The 16,794-nt window shown below is 41.7% G+C and overlaps 1 protein-coding gene across 7 annotated transcripts in view; it reads right to left on the reverse strand.

Annotated features, from left to right (window-relative positions):
- The window catches only part of CEP97 (centrosomal protein 97), a 67,277-nt gene that overhangs the window by 13,549 nt on the left and 36,934 nt on the right, over positions 1–16,794 (reverse strand). For all 7 annotated transcript variants that reach the window (XM_058437570.1, XM_032150282.2, XM_032150278.2 and 4 more), the window contains exons 7-8: positions 1,938–2,102; positions 324–457 (exon numbers count right to left, since the gene is read on the reverse strand). In XM_058437570.1, coding sequence (XP_058293553.1) covers positions 324–457; positions 1,938–2,102 — 299 coding nt within the window. The remainder of the gene's footprint in view (positions 1–323; positions 458–1,937; positions 2,103–16,794) is intronic.

The following is a 16,794-nucleotide window of genomic DNA, read 5'->3' on the forward strand; positions in this document are numbered from 1 at the left end:
AGTGACTTTTTCCAATATGCCTAAAACATCGAACCAAACATTTTTAAGAAAATGAATTATTGTGATAATCATAATAATCAAAGCATCATGTCTATTCAAAAGGTAGTAGTCCTTGAAATGTTTCTTAAAATTAGAAATATAGCAGTTATAATATACATACATATATAAGTGTGTATATACATAGATATGTATAAGATCTAAATGATTACTGAAGTTAGCAAACTAACAAAAAATTATGAAAATATGCACCTTTTTCTGCTTTATGATACCCAACAAATTAAACAACTTGGAGTAAAGGGATCAGAGATAAATTAATTTCTTACCACTTTCCTGGGATATCTGGCAATCTTGAACAGGGCTTGAATGCTCAGGAATAAGGGATGCCCTTGTTTCAACAGGAACAAGAGGAGACAACTCTTCATTTTGGCTTTGGTTCATCAACTGCCTCTGGTGAAACCTAAAAATCAGTAACATCTGGTCTGATTTAACACAAACCAAAAAGAGAAAGATTTTCTGCTTCCTAGGTAACAATGTCAAAAAGGCAGAAGTTTACAAGTTCTCAAAGTAGGTACTTTTAATTACTGCCAAATTATAAATCCTCATTTGAAAGCACTGGATAAAGACAGTTAAGAAGCTTATTTTGTAATTGCAAAGACAGACACCCTACTTGCACACATACACACATACTAAAACATTTAAAGGCAGGATCTCTGATAAAGAAAGTAAATATTAAATGCTTCTGGCAATACTTTTTCTCTTTTTTTTACTGTACCCTTTGAAGGCAGATATACCTCTTAAGTATTCAAAAATCCACAAGAAACACCTACATTAAAGAACAAATAGGTCAGGCACAGTGTCACACACCTGTAATCCCAGCATTTTGGGAGGCCAAGGCAGGTGGATCACTGGAGCTCAGGAGTTCAAGATCAGCCTGGGCAACATGATGAAACCCCATCTCTACAAAAAATATAAAAAATTAGCCGGGGCATGGTGGTGCGTGCCTGTAGTCGCAGCTACAGGCACAGACAGCAGGGGGTCTGAAGAGGGAGGATCATTTGAGGCCAGGAGACTGAGGATGCAGGGAGCTGAGATCACACCACTGCACTCCAACCTGGTGACAAAGTGAGCCCCTGCCTCAAAAAAAAAAAAAAAGGGGAGGGGTGGCGGATGCAGTAGCTAATGACTGTAATCTCAGCACTTTGGGAGGCCAAGGCGGGCAGATCACCTGAGGTTAGGAGTTCAAGACCAGCCTGGCTAACATGGCAAAAACCCATCTCTACTAAAAATAAAATATTAGCTAGGTGTGGTGGCGCATGCCTGTAATCCCAGCTACTCAGGAGGCTGAGACCTGAGAATCGTTTGAACTGGGAGGTGGAGGTTGCAGTGAGCCAAGATCACGCCACAGCACTCCAGCCTGGAGAACAGAGTGACACTATGTCTTAAGGGAAAAAAAAAAAAAAAAAAAGAACAAATATATTTTTAAAAAATCCTATCCCGTTTCCTGGTGTAGTAGCTCATACCTATTATCCTAGCACTTTAGGAGGCCGAAGCAGGAGAACTGCTTGAAGCCAAGAGTTTAAAATCAGCCTGAGTAACAAAGTGAGACCTCATCTCTACAAAAAATTAGCCAACCATGGTGACATGCACCTGTAGTTGCAGCTGCAGTGACCTATGATTGTGCTGCTGTACTCACAGACCAAGAGACCAAGACCCTGTCTTTAAAAGAAAAAAAAACCCTCTATTCCTCCATACCATATTGTTTGGCTGTTTGCAGTGCACAATTCAGCTTCCCTGAAGGAACTGCTGCAGTGACAAGGGGACTGAGTGTCCAGAAATGTGGGCCGCAGCACTTGCCTCAGGCTTACTATCACCATAGCAAAGACTCAGAGGTATTTTAACTTGTGAATTCATCAGTTGTTAGAAATAAATGGGCTCACCTCTGTTTGCTCAAAATCTTCTCTAGTTTGGCATCCTCTGCAGTTTGAAGACCTAGCGTAGAAGTGAGGGGGCAGACTGTAGCCAGATATTGGACAAGCTGGATGTGCTGGCCAGGCCGATATGCTCTCCCCTTGCCTTGACTATAGAGCCATTCAGCTTTCAAACTGGGATTGAGGAACATAAAAAAGAGGAGATGGCATGAGAATAGTCAATACACATTGTCAGGCAACAATGATCTTCCTTCTTAACTTACCTTTATAGCACCACTGGATGTTTTTCATAAATAAAATTCATTCAATTTTTTTTTTAAATCTATCATTCTGACTCATATTCCTCATTCTAATAATGTTTCAAACCCTTTTTCTTGCTTAGGGGCACTTCCATTGAGCTTGGACTAATGGTGCCAAATATTTTTAAATCATTTTCAAGGAAGCAATGAGTATTCTCTCCACTCATTCTGTCACACTGAAATGCCTAAATAGATGAACTGCATTTAAATCCATTAGTTCATAATAACAGTTAAAAGAAAAAAAAACTAGCCGGGCATGGTGGCATGTGTAATCTCAGCTACTCAGGAGGTTGGGGTAGGAGGATCACTTGAGGTCAGGTGTTTGAGGCTATAGTGCACTATAATCATACCTGTCGGCCGGGTGTGGTGGCTCAAGCCTGTAATCCCAGCACTTTGGGAGGCCGAGGCGGGCGGATCACAAGGTCAGGAGATCGAGACCATCCTGGCTAACACGGTGAAACCCTGTCTCTACTAAAAATACAAAAAATTAGCCGGGCGTGGTGGCGGGCGCCTGTAGTCCCAGCTACTCGGGAGACTGAGGCAGGAGAATGGCGTGAACCCAGGAGGCGGAGCTTGCAGTGAGCCGAGATCGCGCCACTGCACTCCAGCCTAGGGGACAGAGCGAGACTCCGTCTCAAAAAAAAAATAAAAAATAAAAAATAAAATAAATAAATAAATAAATAAATATAATCATACCTGTCAACAGTCACTGCACTCTAGCCTGGGCAACATAGCAAGACCCTCATCTCCATAAAAAAAACAAAAACAAAAACAAAAGTGAACTGGTCACAGTTGGAGGATACTAGTGAACCACCAACTCCTTACCATTAATTCTATCTTTTCTATACAAACTATGCCAATGCATAACCAGATAGTTACTTCATAGTATTCCAACTAATAAAAAAAAGAGTGATAGAGTTAGAATTTCACCATTTTGCAACCCTTAATGAATTAGTAGATTTAGGCATTGATCATTAATAGCTACTAATAACACAAGAGAAAACTAGACACTGTATGCCTCCCAACAGAACCCACTAAGTAAAAACTGCAATTACTTTTGCACCAACCTTATAGTCCTCCCCTCAAAAAAAAAAAAAAAAAAACCAAACCTGAATCTGAACAAACATCCATATCCAATTTACAGAAAATACAGAAGGGAGAGGAATATGTCAAAGGACACAGGGATGCAGTTGGTAAAATGAGCAGATAATGGGAAACTCTATAGGACAAATATTCTGACTTCTTCAACTACAACCAAAAGAAAAAAAGAAAAGAAAGGGAGAGAGAGAGAGAAAAGAAAGCAAAGAAAATAAAAGAGAAGAGAGACAGATAGATTGAGAGATTCAAGAGAGTCATCTTGGACATCTAGCCAAGTTAAGCCTTCAGATGACTCTAGCCCTATCTGTGATCTGAGTGCAAGCCCAGGAGGCCCCAAGAAAGAACCACTCAGTCAGCACAGCAAACCTACAGAGCATGCCATAGTAAGATACCGCTGCTTTAAGACACTAAACAGAGGAAGAAAGAAACTTAAGAAATATATCAACCAACTGTGACATAAGGCTGTAATTATTTGAATTCTGTTTCTAAGATACAAAATTCATTTATAAGGATTGAAAATGTAAGCACTGAATATCTGATATTAGGGCACTGTTAATTTTTTTTTAAGATGTGATAATAGCATTGTGGTTGTTTCTTTAAGAGTTCTTCTCTTTTAGAGACATAGACTGAAATACTAACAGGTGAAATGATATGTAATCTGAGATCGGCTTCAAAATAGTATAGAAGAAGGGAGAGTGAGTGAAGGTATAAGATGAAGCAAGGGCCGGATGTGGTGGCTTATGCTTGTAATCCCAGCGCTTTGTGGGGCCGAGGTGGGAGGACTGCTTGAGCCCAGGAGTTTGAAGCCAGCCTGGACAACAAAGCAAGATTCTGTTTCTTAAAAAAAAAAAAAAAAAAAAAAAAAAGTTTAGTTTATTTAATAAAAATAATTAGAAGTATTCCTTCCATGGGCCGGGTGCAGTGGCTCACACCTGTAATCCCAGCACTTTGGGAGGCCGAGGTGGGCAGATCACGAGGTCAGGAGATTGAGACCATCCTGGCTAACACAGTGAAACCCCTTCTCTACTAAAAATACAAAAAATTAGCCAGGCGTGGCAGCATGCACCTGTAGTCCCAGTTAGTCAGGAGACTGAGGCAGGAGAAGGGTGTGAACCTGGGAGGTGGAGCTTGCAGTAAGCCGAGATCACGCCGCTGCACTCCAGCCTGGGCAATAGAGTGAGACTCCATCTCAAAAAAAAAAAGAAGTATTCCTTCCATGGAAACATCCCTGTGGACTAAATCAAAATCATTTAGAATCTTCATGAAATCTGCTCTAAGTTTCCATTCTCCTGACAAACAAATGGCATGTTGAAAGGTTGTACAAAAATAGGTCCAGAGTAGAAGACAATCACCAACTTTAATATTTCCCAGCAAGCAATATTTCTAAGTTATAGATGATCTGTACTTTGGGAAGACAGAAAAGTGAAACTAAGAGGCTAGAGGAAAGAGCTCAAGCTTGAATATCCCACAGTTTAAGTTTTTGTGAAAAAAAAAAACACAAAATGTAGATCGTCAACTGCTATAAGATCTGATTTTCCACTTTGCTTCACATGAATTCATCAATAAACATATCCCTACACAAATTATATTAAATCCTTGGTAAAAAAACAAAAACAAAAGCAAAAAAAAAAACTCCCTGTCAATTAAAATACCATTTTCAATTAAAAAAACAAAACAAAATTAAGACTCATTCAGCTCTAACATATTAATCTTTTTTTTTTTTTGAGACAAGGTCTCTCTGCCACCCAGGCTGGAGTGCAATGGCACTATTATGGCTCACTGCAGCCTCAAACTGCTGGGCTCACTCAGTCCTCCCACCTCAGCCTCCCAAGTAGCTGAAGCTACAGGTATGCACCACCATACCCAGCTAATTTTTTCATTTTTTATTTTTTTTTAGAGATGGGGACTCACTATGTTGCCCAGTCTGGTCTTGAACTGCTGACTTCAAGTGAGCCTCCTATGTTGACCTTCCCAGGCACTAAGATTACAGGCATAAGCCACCATGCCTGGCCTTTCACATATTAATTTCAAGTCATTGGAGTATGATTCCACTCTTGAAAGTGAAGGAACTGTTTACTTAAAACAAGAGAAGTAATAACTATTAAGAAAGGGAACTTAAAACAACTTGCTCTGTCTCTTTAAAAAAAAAAAAATGTAATACCAGCTACTACACGCCTGTAATCCCAACACTTTGGGAGGCCAAGGCGGGGCAGATCACAAGGTCAGGAGATCGAGACCATCCTGGCTAACATGGTGAAACCCCGTCTCTACTAAAAATACAAAAAATTAGCCAGGTGTGGCGGCGGGCGCCTATAGTCCCAGCTACTTGGGAGGCTGAGGCAGGAGAATGGCCAGAACCCGGGAGGCAGAGCTTGCAGTGAGCTGAGATCATGCCACTGCACTCCAACCTGGGCGACACAGCGAGATTCCGTCTCAAAAAAAAAAAAAAAAAAAGGAGTACTGAATAAAAGGATATCTGATATTTGCTTTTAAAATACTCCAACAAAAAATGTGGAATGAAACAAGACTGGCAAAATATTGACAATTGTTGAAGCTGCATGGTGGGTACATAGATGTTCATTATGTTATTCTCTCTAACTTTCTATATATTTGAAATATCCCTTTAAAAAAAAGGATATTGGCTAGGTGCAGTGGCTCATATCTGTAATCCCAGCACTTTGGGAGGCTGAGGCAGGAGGATCCAATGAGCTCAGGAGTTCCAGACCTGACTGGGCAACATAGCAAGAACCCTTCCCTACAAAAAAGTTTTAAAAATTAGTCAGGCTAACTTTTTTTGGTGGCATGCATCTATTCCCAGCTACTAGGGAGGCTGAAGCAGAAGAATCGTTTGAGCCTGGGAGGTTGAGGCTGCAGTAAGCTGTGACCCTGTCACTGCATTCCAGCCTAGACAACAATGCGAGACCCCATCTCTAAAAATTAAAAAGAAAAATATCTAGCACTAGGAATTTCAACTTAAATAATTTTTAAAAGGAATATTAACTTTCTCCAAGGTTCTGCTCCCATAAGATCTCTAACTAAGCAACAGAGTTATAGCTTTGTGCAAGTTCCTGTCAGTAGCAAAACAGAGATCTAAGCACATTCAGAAAGAACTCCAAACACTGAGGTGCCACACAAAGATGCTCGTCTTTCCACAGGTATGCTTAACTCTGAGAAATGGCTCAGCCAAAGCACACAAGGTTTGGTTACTGCTCAAGTTACTCTTTTGGGTAACACATACACTCAAATCAAGATCTAGCTACCTGATGTTATCAAAGAATCTAGGATACATTTCATAATGGAGAACTTTAACCTGGATGTTCTTAGCAAATAACAACCAGAATGGGCAGACTTTAAAAACTGAAAATTCCTTCCTGTCCTTCAGGGCAATTCTCAATGTTGACCAGGAAAATATTTTCAACACTGCTCAGGCCAAATACCAATTTTTAAGGTAATAGCTCTCCCTTAGAATAATGCCGCCTTCCTGAACACAATACTTCCAGAGTTGTTTTAAAGCATGGGAGCACTGTTGACAGACTACAACTGCAACAGCATTTTGTCTCTAGCACAGCACCAACCATCTAGGTTCCTAGTTTGAGTGTAACTCTATCCTTTTTTTTTTTGAGACAGAGTTTTGCTCTTGTTGCCCAGGCTGGAGTGCAATGGTGCAATCTCAGCTCACTGCAACCTCCGCTGCCTGGGTTCAAGTGATTTTCCTGCCTCAGCCTCCCAAGTAGCTGGAATTACAGGCATGTGCTACCACACCCAGCTAATTTTGTATTTTTAGTAGAGACGGGGTTTCACCATGTTGGTCAGGCTGGTCTTGAACTTCTGGCCTCAGGTGATCCACCACCTTGGCCTCCCAAAGTGCTAGGATTACAGGTATGAACCAATGTGCCGACGCTTTTTTTTTTCTTTTTTTTGAGAACTCTATCCATTCTTGTATAGGCTGACATGCTATTATGAATAGAGCTGCTGTGAACATGCATGTACATGTCTTTTGGAAGACCTAAGTAGCTATTTCTATACAGTATACATGTGAAGTAAAATTGCTGGGTAACAGAGTATATATGTACATTTAGCTCCAGTAGATACTTCTAGTTTTTCAAAGTAGTTGTACCATTTATAGTTCCCTAGAGTGGTTTATCAGCTTTCCAATTGCACCATACCCTTAGTATTATCAGTCTTTTTTTTTTTTTTTTTTTTGAGATGGAGTTTCACCCTTGTTGCCCAGGCTAGAGTGCAATGGCACGATCTCAGCTCACTGTAATCTCTGCCTCTCGGTTTCAAGTGATTCTCCTGCCTCAGCCTCCCGAGTAGCTGGGATTACAGGCATGTGCAACCATACCCAGCTAATTTTTTTGTATTTTTAATAGAGCGGGGTTTCTCTATGTTGGTCAGGCTGGTCTCGAACTCCCAACCTCAGTGATCCTCCTGCCTCAGCCTCCCAAAGTGCTAGGATTACAGGTATGAGCCACCGCACCTGGCCATCAGTATTTTAATTCTGGTTATTCTAGCTGGGTGCAGTGGCTCAAATGTATAATCCCAGCATTTTGGGAGGCTGAGGTAAGAGGACTGCTCTAGCCCAGGAATTCAAGACCAGCCCAGGCAACATAGCAAAACCTTATCTAAACTAAAAATTTTAAAATGAGCTGGGCACAGTGGTGTATGCCTATAGTCCCAGCTACTTGGAAGGCTGAGACAGGATGGTCCCTTCAGCATAGGAGGCGGAGGTTGCAATGAGCTATGATCATGCCACTGCACTCTAGCCTGGGAAACACAGCGACACTCTGTCTTCAAAATATATATTCTAGCAGAAGCTGGTTGAAGATGCCATAATAACCAGGAAAAAAAAATCTTTCTGAATTATTAAAAAGTTACCATAATAGTTACTTCTAGTGAGGAGGGGAGTTACGACCAGAGGGAAACAAAGGGGATCTCTGGATGCTGGTTGTATTTTTTTTTCCACTTTGTTGCCCAGGCTGGAGTGCAGTGGTGCAATTTCATCTCACTGCAACATCCGCCTCCCTGGCTCAAGCAATCCTCCCACTTCAGCCTCCTGAGTAGCTGGGACTACAGGCACACACCACCACACCCAGCAAATTTTTTGTATTTTTTTGTAGAGACAGGGTTTCACCATATTGCCCAGACTGGTCTCAAATTCCTGGGCTCAAGCAATCCACCCACCTTGGCCTCCCAAGTAATGGGACTACAAGTGTGAGCCACCATGTGCGGCCATGCTCTCTTCCTGTTCTCTGAAGTGATTATAAGGATATTTTAAAATATTATTTTAAAACTATATCTTAATTATGTGATACTTTTACAATTTTTTTTTTTGAGACGGAGTCTCGCTCTGTACTTCTACAATTCTTAAAAACGTGTCTGGAAAAAAATTTGCTGTTGAGCTACCCTCCCATCTCTTCCTTCTTCCCACACTTTTTTTTTTTTTTTTAATACTTTCAGTTCTGGGATACATGTGCAGCATGTGCAGGTTTGTTACATAGGTATACACATGCCATGGTGGTTTGCTGCACCCATCAACTCATCATCTACATTAAGTATTTCTCCTAATGCTATCACTCCCCTAGCCCCCCACCCAACAGGCCCTGGTGTGTGATGTTCCCCTCCCTGTGTCTATGTGTTCTCATTGTTCAACTCCCACTTATGACTGAGAACATGCAGTGTTTGGTTTTCTGTTCCTGTGTTAGTTTGCTAAGAATGATAGTTTCCAGCTTCATCCATGTCTCTGCAAAGGACATGAACTGATCCATTTTTATGGCTCCATAGTATTCCATTGTGAATATGTGCCACATTTTCTTTATCCACTCTATCATTGATGGGCATTTGGGTTGGTTCCAAGTCTTTGCTATTGTGAAAAGTGCCACAATAAACATACATGTGCATGTGTCCTTATAGTAGAATGATTTATAATCCTTTGGGTATATACTCGGTAATGAGATTGCTGGGTCAAATGGTATTTCTGGTTCTAGATCCTTGAGGAATTGCCACACTGTCTTCCACAATAATTGAACTTACACTCCCACCAACAGTGTAAAAGTGTTCCTATTTCTTAACATCCTTTCCAGCATCTGTTGTTTCCTGACTTTTTTTTTTTTTTTTTTTGAGACAGAGTCTCACTCAGTCACCCAGGCTAGAGTGCTGCAATGGCACAATCTCGGCTCACTGCAACCTCCACCTCCTGGGCTCAAGTGACTCTCCTGCCTCAGCTCCCTGAGTAGCTGGGATTACAGGTGCGCGCCACCACACCCAGCTAATTTTTTTCTATTTTTAGTAGAGACGGGGTTTCACCATGTTGGTCAGGCTGGTCTCGAACTTCTGACCTCATGATCCACCTGCCTGGGACTCCCAAAGTGCTGGGATTACAGGCGTGAGCCACCATGCCCAGCCTGTTTCCTGACTTTTTAATGATCACCATTCTAACTGGTATGAGATGGTATCTCATTGTGGTTTTGATTTGCATTTCTCTAATGACCAGTGATGATGAGCTTTTTTTCATACGATTGCTGGCCGCATAAATGTCTTCTTTTGAGAAATGTCTGTTCATATCCTTTGCCCACTTTTTGATGGGGTTTTTTCTTGTAAATTTGTTTAAGTTCTTTGTAGATTCTAGATATTGGCCCTTTGACAGATGGATAGATTGCAAAAATTTTCTCCCATTCTGTAGGTTGCCTGTTCACTCTGATGACAGTTTCTTTTGCTGTGCAGAAGCTCTTTAGTTTAATTAGATCCCATTTGTCAATTTTGGCGTTTGTTGCCATTGCTTTTGATGTTTTAGTCATGAAGTCTTTGCCCATGCCTATGTCCTGAATGGAATTGTCTTGGTTTTCTTTTAGGGTTTTTACAGTTTTAGGTCTTACATTTAAGTCTTTAATCCATCTTGAGTTAATTTTTGTATAAGGTGTAAAGAAGGGGTACAATTTCAGTTTTCTGCATATGGCTAGCCAGTTTTCCCAGCACCATTTATTAAATAAGGAATCCTTTCCCCTTTGCTTGTTTTTGTCAGGTTTGTCAAAGATCAGAGGGTTGTAGATGTGTGGTGTTATTTCTGAGGCCTCTGTTCTGTTCCATTGGTCTATATAACTGTTTTGGTACCAGTACTATACTATTTTGATTACTGTAGCTTTGTAGTGTAGTTTGAAGTCAGGTGGTGTGATACCTCCAGCTTTGTTCTTTTTGCTTAGGATTGTCTTGGCTATACAGGCTCTTTCTTGGTTCCACACGCAATTTCAAGTATTTTTTTATAATTCTGTGAAGAAAGTCAATGCGACCAGGTGCGTTGGCTCACGCCTGTAATCCTCGCACTTTGGGAGGCCGAGGCGGGCAGATCACCTGAGGTAGGGAGTTCAAGACCAGCCTGACCAACATGGAGAAACCCCATCTCTACTAAAAATACAAAATTAGCCAGGTGTGGTGGCGCATGCCTGTAATCCCAGCTACTAGGGAGGCTGAGGCAGGAGAATCGCTTGAACCCGGGAGGTGGAGGTTGTAGTGAGCCGAGATCATGCCATTGCACTCCAGCCTGGGCAATAAGAGTGAAACTCTGTCTCAAAAAAAAAAAAAAAAAAGAAAGTCAATGGTAGCTTGATGGGGACAGCACTGAATCTATACATTACTTTGGGCAGTATGGCCATTTTCACAATATTGATTCTTCTTGTGAATGAGCATGCAATGTTTTTCCATTTGTTTGTGTCCTCTCTTATTTCCTTGAGCACTGGTTTGTAGTTCTCCTTGAAGAGGTCCTTCACATCCCTTGTAAGTTGTATTCCTAGGTATTTTAGTCTCTTTGTAGCACTTGTGAATGGAAGTTCACTCATGATTTGGCTCTCTATTATTGTTGTATAGGAATGCTTGTGATTTTTGCACACTGATTTTGTATCCTGAGACTTTGCTGAAGTTGCTTATCAGCTTAAGGAGATTTTGGGCTGGAATGATGGGGTTTTCCAAATATACAATCATGTCATCTGCAAACAGAGACAATTTGACTTCCTCTCTTCCTGTCTGAATACCCTTTATTTCTTTCTCTTGCCTGACTGCCTTAGCCAAAACTTCCAATACTATGTTGAACAGGAGTGGTAAGAGAGGGCATCCCTGTCTTATGCCAGTTTTCAAAGGGAATGCTTCCAGCTTTTGCCCATTCAGTATGATATTAGCTGTGGGTCTGTCATAAATAGCTCTTATTATTTTGAGATATGTTCCATCAATACCTAGTTTATTGAGAGTTTTTAGCATGAAGGGGGTGTTGATTTTTTTTTTTTAGATGGAGTCTTGCTCTGTCGCCCAGGCTGGAGTGCAGTGGCGTGATCTCAGCTCACTGCAACCTACGTCTCCCGGGTTCAAGCAATTCTCTGCCTCAGCCTCCTAACTGGGATTACAAGTGCCCACCACCACCTCTGGCTAATTTTTATATTTTTAGTAGAGACGGGGTTTTACCATTTTGGCCAGGCTAGTCTTTAACGCCTGACCTCGTGATCCACCCACCTCGGCCTCCCAAAGTGCTGGGATTACAGGCATGAGCCGCTGTGCCCCGTCAGGGGTGTTGAATTTTATCGAAGGCCTTTCCTGTATCTATTCAGATAATCATGTGGTTTTTATCATTGGTTCTGTTTATGTGATGGATTACGTTTATTGATTTGCCTATGATGAACCAACCTTGCATCCCAGGGATGAAGCCAACTTGGTCGTAGTGGATAAGCTTTTTGATGTGCTGCTGGATTCGGTTAGCCAGTATTTTATTGAAGACTTTTGCATTAATGTTCATCAGGAATATTGGCCTGAAATTTTCTTTTTTGTGTGTGTCTCTGCCAGGTTTTGCTATCAGGATGTTGCTGACCTCATAAATAAGTTAGGGAGGGGTCCCTCTTTTTCTCTTGTTTGGAATAGTTTCAGAAGGAATAGTACCAGCTCCTCTTTGTATCTCTGGTAGAATTCAGCTGTGAATCCATCTGGTCCTGGGCTTCTTTTGGTTGGTAGGCTATTAATTACTGCCTCAATATCAGAACTTGTTATTGGTCTACTCAGGGCTCCGACTTCTTCCTGGTTTAGTCTTGGGTGGGTGTATGTGTCCAGAAATGTATCGATTTCTTCTAGATTTTCTAGTTTATTTGTGTAGAGGTATTTATTCTCTGATGGTAGTTTGTATTTCTGTGGGATCAATGGTGATATGTTCTTTGTCATTTTTTATTGTGTCTATTTGATTCTTCTCTCTTTTCTTATTAGTCTGGCTAGCAGTCTATTTTGTTGATCTTTTCAAAAAACCAGCTCCTGAATTAATTGACTTTTTGAAGGGTTTTTCATGTCTCTATCTCCTTCAGTTCTGCTCTGATCTTTGTTATTTCCTGTTTTCTGCTAGTTTTGAATTTGTTTGTTCTTCCTTCTCTAGTTCTTTTAATTGTGATGTTACGGTGTTGATTTCAGATCTTTCCTGCTTTCTCCTGTGGGCATTTGGTGCTATAAATTTCCCTCTACACACTGCTTTAAATGTGTACCAGAGATTCTGGGATATTGTGTCTTTGTTCTCATTGGTTTCAAAAAACTTATTTATTTCTGCCATAATTTCGTTATGTACCCAGTAGTTATTCAGGAGGAGGTTGTTCAGTTTCCATGCAGTTGTGCGGTTTTAAGTTTCTTAATCTTGAGTTCTAATTTGATTGCACTGTGGTCTGACAGACTGTTATGATTTCTGTTCTTTTGCATTTGCTGAGGAGTGTTTTATTTCCAATTATGTGGTCAATTTTAGAATAAGTGTGATGTGGTGTTGAAAAGAATGTATATTCTGTTGATTTGGTGTGGAGAGTTCAGTAGATATCTATTAGGTCTGCTTGGTCCAGAGCTGACTTCAAGTCCTAAATACCCTTGTTAATTTTCTCTCATTGATCTAATTTTGACAGTGGGGTGTTAAAGTCTCCCACTATTATTGTGTGGAAGTCTAAGTCTCTTTGTAGGTCTCCAAGAACTTGCTTTATGAATCTGGGTGCTCCTGTATTGGGTGCAAATATATTTAGGCTAGTTAGCTCTTCTTGTTCCATTGATCCCTTTACCATTATGTAATGCCCTTCTTTGTCTTTTTGATATATGTTGGTTTAAAGTCTGTTTTATCAGAGACTACAGTTGTAACCCCCGCTTTTTTTTTTTTTTTTTTTTTTTTTGCTTTCCATTTGTTTGGTAAATATTCCTCCATCCCTTTGAATCTATGTGTGTCTTTACATGTGAGATGCATCTCCTGAGTGCAGCACACCAATGGTTCTTGATTCTTTATCCAATTTGCCAGTCTATGTCTTTTAATTGGGGCTAATAGCCCATTTACATTTAAGGTTAATATTGTTATACGTGAATTTGATCCTGTCATTTTGATGCTAGCTGGTTATTTCGCTCGTTAGTTGATGCAGTTTCTTCATAGTGTTGATGATCTTTACAATTTGGTATGTTTTTGCAGTGGCTGGTACTGGTTTTTCCTTTCCACGTGTAGTGCTTCCTTCAGTGGTTCTTGTAAGGCAGGTCTGGTGGTAACAAAATCTCTCAGCCTTTGCTTGTGTGTAAAGGATTTTATTTCTCCTTCACTTATGAAGCTTAGTTTGGCTGGATATGAAATTCTGGGTTGAAAATTCTTCTCTTTAAGAATGTTGAATATCGGCCCCCACTCTCTTCTGGCTTGTGGGGTTTCCGCAGAGAGATCTGCTGTTAAGTCTGATGGGCTTCCCTTTGTAACCTGACTTTACTCACTGGTTGCCCTTAACATTTTTTCCTTCATTTCAACCTTGGCGAATCTGGCGATTATGTGTCTTGGGGTTGCTCTTCTCAAGGAGTATCTTTGTGGTGTTCTCTTTATTTCCTGAATTTGAATGTTGGCCTGTCTTGCTAGGTTGGGGACGTTCTCCTGGATAATATCCTGAAGAGTGTTTTCTAACTTGGTTCCATTCTCCCTGTCATTTTCAGGTACACCAATCAAACGTAGGTTTGGTCTTTTCACATAATCCCATATTTCTTGGAGGCTTTGTTCACCCCTTTTCATTCTTTTTTCTCTAATCTTGTCTTCACGGTTTATTTCATTAAGTTGATCTTCAATCTCTGATATCCTTTCTTCCTCTTCATCAATTCGACTATTGATACTTGTGTATGCTTCACAAAGTTCTCGTGCTGTGTTTTGCAGCTCCATCAGGTCATTTATGTTCTTCTCTGTACTGGTTTTTCTAGTTAGCAATTCCTCTAACCTTTTTTCAAGGTTCTTAGCTTCCTTGCATTGGGTTAGAACATGCTCCTTTAGCTCAACGGAGTTTGTTATTATTCTGAAGCCTACTTCTGTCAATTTGTGAAACTCATTCTCTGTCCAGTTTTGTTCTTTTGCTGGGAGTTGTGATCCTTTGCGGGAGAAGAAGCGCTCTGGTTTTTGGAATTTTCAGCCTTTTTGCACTGGTTTTTCCCATCTTCGTGGATTTATCTACCATTGGTCTTTGATGTTGGTGACCTTCGGATGGGGTTTCTGTGTGGACGTCCTTTTTGTTGATGTTGATGCTATTCCTTTCTGTTTGTTAGTTTTCCTTCTAAGTCATGCCCCTCTGCTGCAGGTCTGCTAGAGTTTGCTGGACATCCACTACCTGTTTTCCTGGGTATTACCAGCAGAGGCTGCAGAACAGCAAAGATTGCTGCCTGTTCCTTCACCTGGAAGCTTCATCCTAGAGGGGCACTCACCAAATGCCAGCCGGAGCTGGTGTCTGTCAACCGTTGCTGGGAGATGTCTCCCACTCAGGAGGCATGGGGATCAGGGACCCACTTGAGGAGACAGTCTGTCCCTTAGCAGAGCTCAAGGGCTGTGTTGGGAGATCCACCACTCTCTTCAGAGCCAGGAGGCAGGAACGTTTAAGCCTGCTGAAGCTGCGTCCACAGCTGCCCCTTCCCCCAGGTGCTCTGTCCCTGGGAGATGGGGAGTTTTATCTATAAGCCCCCTGATTGGGGCTGCTGCCTTTCTTTCAGAGATGTCCTGCCCAGAGAGGAGGAATCTAGAGAAGCAGTCTGGCTACAGCAGCTTTGCTGAGCTGTGGTGGGCTCTGCCCAGTTTGAACTTGTGGGAGGTTTTGTTTACACGGTGAGGGGAAAACCACCTATTCGCGCCTCGGTAAAGGCAGATGCCCCTCCCCCTGCAAGCTCGAGCATCCCAGGTCGACTTCACACTGCTGTACTGGCAGCAAGAATTTCAACCCTGTGTATCTTAGCTTGCTGGGCTCTGTAGGGGTGGGATCCTCTGCGCTAGACCACTTGGCTTGCTGGCTTCAGCCCCCTTTCCAGAGGAGTGAACAGTTCTGTCTCACTGGTGTTCCAGGCGCCACTGGGATATGAAAAAAAACTCCTACAGCCAGCTTGGCGTCTGCCCAACGGCCGCCCACTTTTGTGCTTGAAACCCAGGGCCCTGGTGGCATAGGCACCGGAGGGAATCTCCTGGTGTGTGGGGTTGCGAAGACCATGGGAAAAGCGTAGTATCTGGGCCAGAGTACACTGTTCCTCCCGGCACAGTCCCTCACGGCTTCCCCTGGCTAGGGGAGGGAGTTCCCTGACCCCTTGCGCTTCCCAGGTGAGGCAACGCCGCACCCTGCTTCTGCTCACCCTCCATGGGCTGCACCCGCTGTCTAACTAGTCCCAATGAGATGAGCCAGGTACCTCAGGTGGAAATGTAGAAATCACCCGCCTTCTGCGCTAATCTCAGTGGGAGCTGCAGACCGGAGCTGTTGCTATTCAGCCATCTTGCCAGCCACCCCCCCCACACTTTAGTGTAGGACAACCCCAGAGAGAGAGGCTACCCCAGGTGGGAGCCCACTCTTCCCTATCTCCTGAAGTCTCTGAAATTAAATGTTTGCAAAGCATTAGGAGAAAGCTCAAAAAATATTCAGATTCACCTTAAAGTCACTTGGAATAAAACCATTTCCACAGTACAGAAACACAGACTTTTTTATCATTATTTATCCAATCAACAAATATTTTGTCTTAACACTCTCTTTAGTTTCAACAAACTCTTCAACCTTTAGTCTCTATCCCTATATAATAATATCATTTATTAAGCACCTACTATATGACCAGTCCTATGTTCTATACATCATCCTTAATCCTACTATCCATGAAAGCTAGGTAGTACCACTATTCACATTTTACAGATGAGGAAACTTAGGCTCAGAAAAGCCCTAAGGAACTTGACAAGGCCACACAGCTAATAGATAGCAGAGAAAAAAGTGAAGCCTTCCCCTGTTTCTCATAACCAGGTCTCATCTCTCTTTGTGGGTCTCTCTTTACACTAAACCTTTATCTCTGCCCACATCACCATGCTGCCTCTCAGACATGAAAATGTTGCCAGCCCTACTCCCATAGAAAAAGTCAACAACTGTAGAGAGGATTATCCAAGTAAACCCATATTCCAAATCTAGAACTAGTCACAGTTTGAAACAAAATAAGGTTTATTCTCAGAGCAA

Source organism: Hylobates moloch, unplaced genomic scaffold, assembly GCF_009828535.3.
Source record: "Hylobates moloch isolate HMO894 unplaced genomic scaffold, HMol_V3 SCAFFOLD_4, whole genome shotgun sequence".
Taxonomy (NCBI): Eukaryota; Metazoa; Chordata; class Mammalia; order Primates; family Hylobatidae; genus Hylobates; species Hylobates moloch.